This window comes from Solanum lycopersicum, chromosome 1, assembly GCF_036512215.1.
Source record: "Solanum lycopersicum chromosome 1, SLM_r2.1".
Classification (NCBI taxonomy): Eukaryota; Viridiplantae; Streptophyta; class Magnoliopsida; order Solanales; family Solanaceae; genus Solanum; species Solanum lycopersicum.
The window spans coordinates 55,013,801-55,027,951 of NC_090800.1; the positions used below are offsets into that span (position 1 = coordinate 55,013,801).

General features: G+C 31.8%; 1 protein-coding gene and 1 long non-coding RNA gene across 2 annotated transcripts; both read right to left on the reverse strand.

Moving 5' to 3' along the window:
- Window positions 1–1,390: 1,390 nt before the first annotated feature.
- Window positions 1,391–1,774, reverse strand: LOC101257505 (ethylene-responsive transcription factor ERF020-like). The gene has a single exon (XM_004229082.5). It carries the CDS (start codon window positions 1,772–1,774, stop codon window positions 1,391–1,393), a length of 384 nt encoding a protein of 127 aa, XP_004229130.2.
- A 7,715-nt stretch (window positions 1,775–9,489) lies between these two features.
- On the reverse strand, window positions 9,490–12,134 carry LOC138340843 (uncharacterized). Its single transcript, XR_011213688.1, has 3 exons — window positions 12,047–12,134; window positions 10,807–10,883; window positions 9,490–9,799 (listed from the first exon to the last, which is right to left on the reverse strand). It is a non-coding gene; the product is annotated as an uncharacterized lncRNA (long non-coding RNA).
- Between the last annotated feature and the right edge of the window lie 2,017 nt (window positions 12,135–14,151).

Consider the following 14,151-nt stretch of genomic DNA (forward strand, 5'->3'; position numbering starts at 1 on the left):
TTAGCAACACGAAACACACGTGGTAGCCTGGTAGGTTTTTCAATGTGTAAAGCTTACAGGATGGAACACAAGGCATAGATACTGCATATGTTTTCCATTTCAAAAGCACCAGTTATGTTTTACCAGTTTTAATTTCCATATCTAGCAACTGATACAATTACAAGGTTATTGGAATAAGCTACACAGCTTTCGCTGTAAATTTTATAAATAGGGGTTAAATTTTTGCAGAGTTAAAGATTGTGTGAAGATGTGAAATTACCACTACTATGTATTTTCCTTGTCATTTATCAGGATCTCAGCTTCACTTCATTTAATGTATTACTAATTAGTGGTAATACATTATGTCCATCACATTGGAGCGAGATTTGATGCTAGTTCGCTTCATCCCCAGTAACTTGAAGGTAGGTTTGGAGAATGAAGTGGGTTTTCTTAGAGGGTTTTCTTTCCCAATTTTAATATAATTAAATTGGGGTTTTTTTGTTTTAGTGCAGGAGTAAATTATATATGCTTAAAACGTTATTCCCAATAACGTAGAGTTAAAACGTAATTTCCACTTACGTATTATTATTTAACGTCGTTAGCAGTCCGTCCTTTTCTCATTAATTTTTTTAAAATAAAATAATTTTTTTTAAAATAAATAAAGTATAAAACGTTATTGTGAACCACGTTTATATTAGTTTTGTAAACAAAATTAAAAACATACTATATTGGTGAATTGATTTATAGAATGACTTATTTTGGTCAAAAATTTCTTCTATCACTTTTGAGTTAATTGTGCAGGGGGCATGTCCGTATATGAAATATCCGAGCTGGTACGACATTCTCCTTCTTTATAGAGTTTTCGTGCCAAACATCCTATCATGATGACAGAGCTGCAGAAAATGGAATGAAGACAACATTAAGACTGAGTCATCACTCTGATTTTCCATTTGTATGTTGAAAAATGTTTCTTTACACAATGATATTTTATGCTCTCAAGCTTAGCTTTTGTATCGTTGTTACTGCTTTAACTACTACTTTTTTCCCCTTTGATGAAGTAGAGCCTACAAGAGCAGCTTGATTACTCACATAGTTTTGATTAAGGCTAGTAAAGATTAAAGAAGCTCTTTCGGACAGGAGCAGACTCGGGGTGCAAGGAGGCTGCTCTGTGTTAGGGAGATTCTATTGCAATGCTTATAGGTTTCCGTTAATCCAGTAGCTTTATATTTGTGTTCATTATACGTATAAGAATTTTTAGGTCATTTAAAATAAATTTGTGAAATAAAGTTTTGTGTCATTACTCAATCCGTCCAATTACTCAACATCATCAAAATTCATGAAATCGAACCAAACTACAAGCCAAAAAGATATTAAAAATTGATTTGAGTAATGTTGTGCTGTGCTTCACTTATCAATATTGATAATCTTCAACGGAAATGTTGAGATCTTGATTTTGCCCATAATTATCAGCATGTTGTTGAGCAGGTGTTGGTGTTGTAAGAAACTGAGCATCAATAGCCATGGCAGCATCAGAGGCAACTTTTTGTACAGATGTTGGTGACATTCCAGGTTGAACATTAGGCGGTAACATGGAAGGGAAGTTTAATTTATGTAAAGACGATGATGATTCTGGACGGAGACAATAATAGGCTATGTCATGTGCTACAGCTGCAGCTTCAGGGCTAGTGTAAGTACCTAGCCAAAGTCGTTCACTACTACCTGGAACTCGAATTTCCGACACCCATTTCCCCCATTTTCTCTTCCGAATACCTCTGTATTTTGCACCTGAACTCATCTTTCTTCCTTATTACTCTTATGCTTGCTGACTGTTGTTGCCTTTTGACAAAAATAGTGTTGGTTATTTATAGGTTGAAGATTGTGCAAGTCAACCCCTTAAGCCTCATGCATGTGGAGTGTGTGGACATAGAATACCTACTCAGGTCAATGGTCAAATTAAAATAGGCTTATGCAAGTTGAAGCAATATGGACTAGTTTTTGATCCACTTAAGGTGCTAAATTGCTAGAAAGAGGCTCAAAAATATCTTCATGATATGATTGAAGTTTGATGCCTTAACAATTTATTTGATGACCAACGTGAATTGTGGTGTGGTGGGAGTGGTTTACTATTAATCAGAGGTTTTGGGTTTGAAATCTGAGTATAAAAAAAATTATGTTGAGATACACCTGTGGGAGTGTTTCACCTTTAACTAGAGGTCTCAGGTTTGAGCCTGCATGTGAAAAAATTATTTTGAGCGTCAATCCAAATGAGCCTTGCAGTGGTCAATTCCGATTTAGTCAGAGTTTCAATGTGAACTTTGAACACCGAATGAGAAATTAAAAAATATTTGATGTATAATTTAAAACATGCAATGCTATTCGGTTTATGGATTCTCGTTGGATTTTAAATCATTATCGAATTAATATCAAGTGATTTGATGTATTACTCCCTCCGTCCCTATTAATTTGTAAAATGTTTTCTAATTTGATTTTTCTTTTTTAGTGGTTATTTTTGACTAATTAAGAATAGACAAAAAAAAAATTATTATAGCCTCGATTTATTAATATTAAGTTAATGTCTTTGAAAATATAGTGAATAAATATGTTTGAGATTCTTTCATTAGTAATTTAGTATGAATAAAATGGTAAACTCACTTCAGTAATTATTTTTTCTTTAATAGGTGTGTCAAGTCAAATTTTGATAAGTTAATAATGGCGTAATGTATTATTTGAAGCATGTCTTTCTATTAATTAAATCGGATATTTCATTTTTCAATTTATGTTGTTTTTTACATTATTTTTGTAGAAATGTTATTTTGCAGTTTAAGAGTTGACCAATCTTGATGTTCAAAGCTATTTCTCCACAATTTAAAAAAATAAAATAATCTTAAGAACAAAATGTGGAATATTGTCATCTTCTAGAGTTGAAGTCTTATTTGTAAGTCACTGGTATAAATTCAAATAGGAAAAAGGCATCATCCGTGGCGTCATGAATTGATTAGTGGACCACAAATTAGGTGATACAGTTCAATTAACATTTTGTTTCACATTACACTTATTTTTAGAAATGTTCTTTCTAAATAACTTTTTAGAAAAATGTGTTTTTTCTTGAAAAAAAAACAATTTGTGTTGAACAAATTCTAGAAAAATGTATGTTTCTTAAAAACAATTTTTTTTCAGTAAATTTGTTTGAAAAATATTTTTTATAAATAATTTGTATTTTCTTATTTAAAAAAGAAGATATTTTTTCATAGTTAAATTACGAAAAAGGGCAAACATTAATGTGCTTTAAATATTAAAATTATTTTATATAGAGAAATAAAAACTAAAAAATTTATTATAAAAAAAGTTCTTGAAGGAAAATTAATTGAACTTATGAGATATGTTTGTTAATTAATTAGTGATATATTGATAAATATATCAATATTTAAGGGATATTTAGTCTTAAAAATTAACTTTCTACTTCTGCTTTTCTTTTAAAACAGAAAATTTTAGTTTCTTTTGAATAACCGAAATTTATTTCTCCTTTCATTTAAAAGCAATTTTAAAAATTCGACAAACACTTAATTTTCTAAAACTAATATTTTTTTCTCAAAAAAGCATTTCTTGCATCCTTACAGCAAATACCAAACAGACTCCAAGAGATAGATTTTGTTACACCACCTGATAATTTAATCTAATTTATATAAATTAGTCTGATTCAATTTATTTTTTATAAATTTATACTCTTTCAATCTATTTTTATTTATTTTAGCTTGCGTTTGATCGGTGAGACGTCGATTGTAACGTTATTCTTATGTGTTTAAGTGAATTTGAGCTTCAAATTCTTCCAACTTTCTTTTCAAGTAAGGTTTGCTTATAAGGTTAACTTCTAAAATTCTCTCAATTAACATTAAAACATAACAATAATTCATGAGTATGATTGTATGAGTTTGATAACTTATCAAATGCAAGGCATAAATAAAATATATAATCAGCTGAAATAGAAGATAAATGAAAGAATCAATCGAAATGTCACGTCAAATGAGTTATTCGTGACTATAGAAAAAATATGGCATGTGGTGCTCATGCTATCATTTATATGCTACATAAGGCCTACCCAACGGATTATAGGTTGGTGGTATACATATTCTTTTGTTTCTATATACTAGTTCTGCGAACGTGAATTGCACGTTTTTACTCTAATTGATATGAAAATTAATTTATATAAGTAAATATATCATAATGGTGCACACATAAAATAATCGTTAAGTTCAAAGCTAAGTTCTTTTATATGTAAGTTTGACATAAGATATATCTCTTCACAAAATATAACATAAAAATCTTGTATCAGATTTGAAATTTTTAATGTTTCATGAAAAATAAACCTTTTATTATAGGAGAGGAATCCATATATTTTAATTACTAAAAGTAAGTTTTAATAATAATAAAAAATTGATCTATAATTAATACTTTTTCACATTATAAAATTGAAACCGTAGATATTATACTCATTATTGACCGATAAAAATCTTTTTGTAACCCATAAAGCAAGTCATCTATGATACAAACTTTTCTATTTTGTATATTTATGATTTGCAAGTTCTCAAGAAGATTGTTGAATTTTTGTTAAGATGAATATTATCATTCTTTACTCAAAAAGAAGAAAAGAGAATATTATTACTTAATTCATCAAAATATTGTGTTAACAAAAATGTCCAGTCACATTTGTATCTTCTAAATAAATCTTTTGCAATTCAAGGGCAAATAATATCCGAAAAGAATTTTTAAAAAATTACTTAAAAGTAAGTTCAAAGTATTAAAAAACACATGATACTAAAATACACAAGCAGAAGAAAGAAGAAGAATAACAAATTTGAATTCATATTTACTATCCCAAAGACTCACGATGATAACTAAATTTAAAGTCTACAATTATACCAAGTTGATGAAAACGGAAAAAAGAAAGCAAGTTTGAGGATTTAGAGGATATATATTGCAAAGCAAGTTTTCACATTCTGATGAATAAATAACAAATAGTAACTTTCTTATTCTTGACGTCAAACATATTTAATCTACTTTTTTTTTCCGCTATTTCTGTTTCTTCTCTTGATTAGCAGCTTTCAACATTTTTTTTGTTTCCCTCATTTGCAGCTTTCAACTCTCTTTTCTTCTCCATGTTAGAATTATGTAATTTCCTTCATCCTATCTCATGTGATTACCATCCATCTTAATAAGTTAGTCTTAAATAGTATTAGATAATGACCTTTAAAATTCAACTTTGATTTCGAAACTGATTCCTATGTAATAGTGGGGATTGACCCTTCATATTCAATTTTTATTCTATATAGTAGTGCCTATTCAAAATGCAAACATTTATTCAGTAATTCTTCGTAACTTTTTAATTGCCAAAGACCTATTATTATTTAATTTATACAATACAATGAATTCGGTCTACATTAAATTATTTTTTCCAACTTCCTATCTTCTCTCAGTTTTGGACATAATTAATTGATAATGTAAAGAATTGATGTAATCTTTTAATGGAAAAAGTTTTTAAAACAATGATAACTATATACTATTTAAGTAGTAATTAGATATTTTAAGGGTAAAATGATAATCTAATTTTAATGTTAGGAGTTTTTTACTTATAATAATATATGATTTGTATAATAATATATGATGTGTTGAGTTAAGTGTATACACGGTTGAAAAGTTCAACTCCACAAATTAAATACAGTGCACAATATACATATTTATAAACAAGACTTTAGTAGACATGACTTGTAAATTTCGTTAAATATGACATTTTGTAATATCAAACTTATCAAAATTCAACTTAAGGATGCAATGTGCACTCAATGTCATACTTGACCCTGAGCTACTATGTTGTAGCGTTGTGTATCAGTCGGTTCAGTTCGATTTTAAAGTTTATTAGGTTGGATTATTGGTTATTGGTTTGTAGAGATGCTAAATCGTTATAGAACCATTAAGATATTGGCTTATCAATTATTTGTTTATCGATTTTTGATCGTTATCGGTTTAATCATTAAGATTTGACACAAAATAAAAAATATTGAAAATCACTTAAAAACAAGGTGACAAACCAAATAAACCATGCACTTGAGTTCACAAGTTACATCTTGCTCAAAAGCAAATACTTTTACATTGTAGAATAATCAAGTGTTTGAGACAATAAAAAATAAAAGTAGGAAATTAAACTCCTAGTCGAGAACTTTATATACAAAATGACATAAATATAATTATTTAATTTACTATCGGGTCACCGGTTAACTCATTAAGAAAAAACTTTAAACCGTTAAGAATCAATAACCCGATAACAAAAAAAATCAAAACCGTTATCAAAATCACTAAATAAATAACTCAATACTATAAACCAATAACTATTTTATCAGTTCGGCTTATCGATTTCGATTCGATTTTGAACAGCCCTACTATACTGCTAGCTTTATACCAATCATAAAATTTAATAAAATAAACAAGTATATCTTGACTTAAAAATCAGATCTCGACCGACAAGATCTCTGCCAACATAATCTTTAACTTCGAAATTCATTCAATCTCAAATTTAAAGGGTGATATAATAAAATTATCCTTTTACATATAATTTCTTAAAAAACATACAAACTCAATAGTAGACGAATATTATTGAATAAAGTGAGTTATAAGGTTGACGATGTCCAAGGTCAAAGCTAAAGTAGGATTTGCGCAAGTAAAGGACGATTCAAATGCAGTTCGAATTTCCTAGTTATTACGGAGAAAAGGGAACAATAGTTTCAAACAACTTGTAGAGGTTACGAAATTTGTGGCACCTAAATTTATTGCAAAAAAGGCAATCTTTGTCCCTTTCATATAAACGCGTTGAATTCCACGCATGGGGGCTGGGGCACCTACACCGACATAAAAATGTACTCCCTTCTCTCATAATGAACATCAGTTATTGTCTACTTCCTTATATACTTCCCAAGTCTTTTTTATGTTTTTATCTCTTTCTATAAATTCTTGTCAGTTTGTAAAATCAATCCGTAAATTATTATATATTGTTTCTTTTTTATTCTTAACAGTTATTAGTCTTGAAAATATACATTTGATGAGCTTAGAAAAATTAGGTAAATATTTCATGTTAATTGGTTAAATAAATTCATCAAAACAAATTAATTCATAATGATTGATAGAAAATTGAATTTCCAAAAAATTAAATAAGTGTAGAAGGGTAACATCATTTTTTAATGCAAGTGCAAAGCAAAAATGTGACATATAAAAAAGAACAGAGGGAGTACTTCTTTATCTTCTATTTACTTGTCCATTATATTAAGAATAAAATAATTGACATAATAAGTTTACCAAGAACTCCTATTAATTGATAGAATTTCAAAATCAATTTACTTATTATAGAGATTATGTTCTTTTTTTTTCAAAAACATTAACTCTCTAAATAAATTGAGGGGTATAGTAGGTACAAACCATTATTTTTTCTTAATTTATTAAGAATGACAAGTAAAAAGTCAAAATTGAACAAGGAATATAGGGAAAGTGGGAGTACTCCATATGTCCAAATTAATTGGTTATTATATTTTATATATATAGTTGTCCAATATTAGTTTATCACTGATGTGTCATGAAATCATGAAACATTTGACGCTCGAAACTAAGGATTAGTGAGAGAACTTCAATGTATCTATGTGTATATGATGTGTGCTTTGATGATTGAATTGGTAAAACACTTGGACGTGGAAGATAGAAAATGATCTGAAACAACACCATGGATCCCCGAATGGGGCGTGATCATGATGACGACCGTCAGAGGGGTGGAGGTGAGGTAGTGAAGGTAGTGAAATGAACAAGGGCCAAGTAAAGACCATGAAGCCCCGAACGGTTCGTGGTCATGATGAAGAGCCGTCTGAGGGCTCGTGAATCTCAAAAAGTGAAGGTAGTGAAAATGAACAAGTGCCAAGTAAACACCACGGAGCCCTAGACGTCGTGGTCCACTCGACGAGCCGACTGAGGGCTCGTGAGGAAGAAACAGTGCAAGGCCCTTACGAGCTAAGTGTTAACTGAAGGCCACGGGTCATTGACGGGTCGTGGTTGCATAGAAGAATTGTATTATTGCTCATAGGCAGAGGCAAGAACTCCAGTGAAGACTCAAGTTCAAACACAAGTTCATGGAGCTCTAGACAAGTTGTCTAACCTTAGACGAGTCCTCTAGTAGCTCATGAAGGTCATCAGTGAAAGACCCACATTGTCTAAGTGTGGGACGATGATAGGGTTCACATGTCGTTTGGTATGTGATGAGTCGTCAAGTGGGTCGTGAAGTGTCGCGACAAGTCAATCCTATTCCGAGTAGGACATTCTTCACAACTAGTTTAATTATTTAGGGTTTATATTTTAAACACCACTTCTTATCATCCGACTTTGGCAATATTTTCCATATTCTAAACTTGGTTTTTGTCGTTTATTTTCGGATTAAAACTTCATGATCGTGACTAAGTGTTGATAATCAAGATTTTGTGTTGGTTTGCAATTGTTGCAAGTTAATTACTTTATGCTTTCAATGATGATTACAACTAGTTTTCTTTGAATATATGAGCGGCTAAACACCACAACCAAGGTTGTGGAAACCGTGAATAAAATTAAGTAATGTATGATTGTTAGTTGTACATGTGACTTACTTTTATCATCAATTCTTTCTAATGAGTACACGCATTAGACATTGTTCGTATTTACCACTTGTTCGAGAGAAAAATGTTAATTAAGAAAAAGTAAAATCATATTCTATCAAGTTGTTGTGAAAATCGAGTTTGAGAGAAGAGAATTTCATCAACAGACATGCAAGGTTAAAAATGAAAACCTCTAAGACAGAGAGGAAAAGAGTGAAAGTCATCTAATAGGGTTGAGAAATGTTTAGATGCATCTAACTTGATAGGACCGTGTAATGCTAACAACTAATAATTTCTTGTATAGGATTCATTACTAAACTAAAATTCAAGGGGAACAATATCATTAATCAACTACTACAATCTTGAAATTGGAGCGATTGTCACTTGTATTTGACATACCCTTGATGTGACAAGTTTAGGCGACATAATAGTGTATTTGTTCGGTGATCGATACCCCTTGACATGCAAAACACCTAATGGGATCACAAGACTGGGATAGTCACTGTTATGCTTTCATCGAGTTCGAGGACAAGAAATCTCATGAACAACAATCTTAGACCTAATTTCAAATGCTAAAACACCTAATGGTCCAAACTCGTATTGAAGGCCTCAATACTTGTGTCAACCCTACTACTAGCCTAATCTGGTCATTTTTGGAGCTGATGGAACCGCCAGAATTCCATTTTGAGGTCGTTTAGATGAACTTTTGACTAAAGTCAACTATTCAAGCTTTAAGGTCTCTAAAATACGGAAAGATGCACAAAATTCAAAGGAACGACTAGGCGAATTGTCACGACCCAAAATGAGTCGTGAGTGGCATCCACACTTAACTACCTAGGTGGACGAACCAAGAAACTTAAATCCCAACATGTACCAATAATTCAACTGTGAATAACAAAATATTGCGGAAGCTTCAAAATTTATTAACTATCGTTTCCCAAAACCTGAAAGTCATCACATCAAGGACATCTAATCTCTAATTACTAAGTCTAAGAGTATCAAAGACACCAAAATAAATGAATAAAATGGTATGTGTCCGAAAGTATAGGACATCATGTCATGACCGAAAGAATCCAACACGAGCTTGAATGAATAGCTCACCCTGAAAATTGATATGCGGGAGGCTGGCTAGAGCTGAGGGACATCTGAAGTCATAGGTACACTCGCTGCATTTCATAAAAGGAAAACAAAGAAAAACACAAGTAGGACTCAGTACGGGGGCAACATGTACTGAGTAGATACAATAAATAATAGTATGAACTCAACTATAGCACTTAACAGGTGATAACAACAAACAACATGAACAAGTATCAACAACATTAAAGTAAGCTCGTAATAAGTCAACGATATCGAGATCACACATGAGGACTCATGCCTCCAAACCAAACCATTTTGGGAGATAGTTTCTTCGAATTTGAGTATACTAACATAATTCAAGATTACTTCTCTTTATTATTATCGTGTCAGAACGTGACACTCCGATCCCCTAATGCTACCGTGTCAGAACGTGACACTCCGATCCCCTAATACTACGTGTCGGAACGTGACACCTGATCCCCTAATACTACGTGTCGGAATGTGACACCCGATCCCCTATTACTACGTGTCATAACGTGACACCCGATCCCCTATTACTACGTGTCGGAACGTGACACCCGGTCCCCTATTACTACGTGTCCGACACACCCGATCCCCTATTACTACGTGTCGGAACGTGACACCCGATCCCCTATTACTATGTGTCGAAACGTGACACCGGATCCCCTATTACTACGTGTCGGAACGTGACACCCAATCCCCTAATACTATGTGTCGGAACGTGACACCCGATCCCCTATTACTACGTGTCGGAACGTGACACTCGATCCCCTATTACTACATGTCGAAACGTGACACTCCGATCCATTTATACTTTTAATTTATCCTTTATTATCACCGCTTTCAATTCATTGTTATATTATTTTCATCAAGCCTTCTTTATTCAAGGCATCACTTCGATAGAGAGGGTTAGAGAATATAAATTCTACGGTCTCGGGATTTCAGACCTATCACAAATCACACAACCAAATCACACAAACACACAGCCAAGTACATAGAGAACTTCACAATATAATTCAAGGCATATCAATCACTATTAAGAGTTTACTATCAAATAGCATAAACCATAACCTACCTCCACCGAAGAATCGAAGCCAAGCAACTACTTCTCCAAGGCCTTTCCTTTCCTTATTGCCTCTGAACCCTTCCAATCTATCAAGTATATATATGCATACGGTGTAAGTAGACAATCCATAAACACTCAGATTATTTTGTGTCTAACCTATACCCATCAATTCACCTGATTATGTAATCATTTTCTTAAAGTTCCAACCTAAGGGTAAGTCTTAATTCCTCTATTTAACACAACTTAATGAAATTTAAATCATTCAATAAACCTAATATTTAATTACCTATCTATATCAATATATTAAAAACTAACTTTATAACATGATTCGAATTTAATAACCTTAATTCCTATACTACTGGTGATAAAACTAGTAGTAGGCTCAACCCACTGTAATCCTATTCCTATATATATATATATATAAAACTCAATTTAATAAGCACTAAGCATTAATGGTCATTTTAAGGCTAGTGTAGTATCCTTATTATACGTTTGTTTGTCCTGACAAGCTCCTTATCATTGTGCACCTGAACATGCATTGATACCCTTAAAGGGCTATGCACTAGAATGTTATACTAGTTGTCAAAGTGTGAGCATTTCTCTGTTCAAGCCTTGATCTACACGGCTGAAAATTAACCTTTATCTTTCTATTATGGTTGCAGCTGCCACAGATAGTTGTGGAGGATGTTCTCGCTTTCGACGAGAGCTTTTGGATAAGTGTTGCAGCTAGAGCAGACACCGGCAAATCTGCTGATAACAAAGCATGGTTCTATTTCTTATTATTTCCGATAGCATATGCTTCATTACTTCTTTCAACTTGTGGAATAAGCTTTATTGAATTTCTTTTTACAGAAAGACTATGAAGAGCTGGCATTGACAGTAATGAATATCGTAGATCGTCTTGTTCACAAAACATATGTACATATTCTATTTCCTTCCTGCACTACACATACTAAGTGTATGTATTTTCCTACCTGATCACAAGTAACTTTCCTTAGCATATATATTAAGGTCTGCACATGTAATTGGAAAGATGGAGATGAACAGTGAGGAGAAATTGTCAAGGATTTTCCTATACACAATCGTAATAATATTAATCCGCAATAACCGCATCTACAATTCAAAGCCGCCACCACTCAACTTACACTACATGCATCCCTAAATAATTGATATTGCATCACATTCAACCTCCTAATGGTATTTTTAAGCCATTAAAATTTTAATTAACGAAGTTGGAGAATGAAGTCACCTGGGTATCGTCTTCACTGGTAGATGCTGCAGCCCCCCGGTAAGGTTTCTCTATCGTAATCTTCTTGTTTTGCCTTTTAATTATTTAGGGTAAGAAAATTATCAACTAATAATTAAATAATTACTAAACCCTCTAATTTATTCTAATTCATGGGCCATATGCTAATTTAGTTAAATATTTATGGATTTAGTTCATTAATTACCAACTAGTAAAACAATTAAGATCACCCCACTAAATTTGTAATTGTAGTTACGAATAGTCTAAAATATCCATTTAGAATCTACCGGAAAAATATTTATGAAATAAACAGTTCTAGTACTCAAAACGACCACGAGAGTCGTTACAATGCGAATGAACAATCAGTGTTAATAAGTCATAAATGACTTGGGGTCACTGTAGAAATGCTTGAAACAATAAAAAGGAGGCAATTAAGCAGAAATGACCTGGAGCGTCATTACAACTACTCATATTGATGATCGAATAATACTCGAATTGAGTTCGAGGACAAAGTATATTGTCAGAAAGCATACTTTAAGGTGGATAATACGCAAATTGGTGATCGAATAATACTCAAATTAAGTTTTAGGTCAAAGGGTCGCGTGAGCAAGCAATTTTAAGATGGATAATACTGAAATAGTTGATCGAATAATACTCAAATTGATAATCGAAGGATACGAGATGATTTCAGTTAGAGTATAGCAAAGTTATGGTCCCAATATCGACCTAAAAGCCAAAGAGGCAGTGGTGTTGATGCCATCAAAGAGCAGAATGAAGACAACATGGATGGCGGAGATGGCAACTCAAAGTACTCAAAATAAAAAGACGAGAAAGCACAAAGAGAAAAAACACCGGCAAATAACAAAGCCATGTTAGATGTTTGCACAGTTTCTAACTTGTAATGATAAAGCACTAAGGGAGGTATTTATTTCGTTTTCAACTTGTAACTTAGTTTCTAGAATCAAATCAAATGTCTTGATAAAAAATTTGTATAAATTTTTTGAATTGTCCCTTAGATCTAAAATTTCAAGTATATATATTTTCTGATTAGGAAGCTATAGGCTCAAGCAGAGAACCCAACTTTTTTCATTCCTGCAAGGTAAGGCTTCACCAATGTGGCCCCGAACCCCACGCTCCATCAAGTATTGCAAATGTTTTGCTATCTCGTCCTACATTATGAAGCTGAGCTATGATAGAGTTTTTGTACCAGCCCGTCTTGCAAGAATGTAAGTTCCCAATTTCTCCGAAAAAAATTCTTGTTAAAATATAAAATTTGCAGTATTAAAGCGTCTTGCAAGAATGTAAGTCCCAATTTCTCCAAAAAGAATCTTGTTAAAACATAAAATTTGTAGAATTGAAAAATAAAAGTATAAAGAAATTATTCAATTACCAGTATATCATTGGACATGAATTTTCAGATTTTATACTATAAAGGAGTAATCATCTTTCCTATTTAGCCGCCACTAACAAAGCGTGCACAACTAAATCTGTATAGAAAAAATAGTGTATAATTGTGACATCAAATCTATATTTGGTTATGAATATCTTCTAGTACTGTCATCAAACTATCTTTATCAATGCTTGATTATGATTTTTAAGTGTTGGTTGTTTAGTTGAAGTTAAGCATCTCCCCCACTTTCTAATTCCTTGGAAAACACAAATTTTACCTAAAAATTATCAACTTTAATAGATAGAATAGATGAATCAATTACAGTAGAATCAAATTAGGTGACAGAAGATTATATGACAAAAAAACATTTAATTTTGTATTGTAATGTATAAAGTATTTTAGAATTTTTAGTTTTACTAGTCTAAAATATTGAAATTATTCAATATCTTACACCTTCACTTTGACTATTAACCAAAACTTCGGTGAGAGCAATAATTTTTCTCCCCAATTTATAGTCTTCTTTACTTTGAAATGTTAATACTATATTATTAATCTAGTCTTGTTATTGATAATTTTTTAAATTGAACAAAATAAGATTTTAGTACTTATTGTCATTCAAATTTTTTTTTTAATTATATTTTAAGCATAGATTTTAATTTGATTAGAATATGTATTTTATACACTTTTGATCAAAGATTCATGGTGACAACTATGTGTG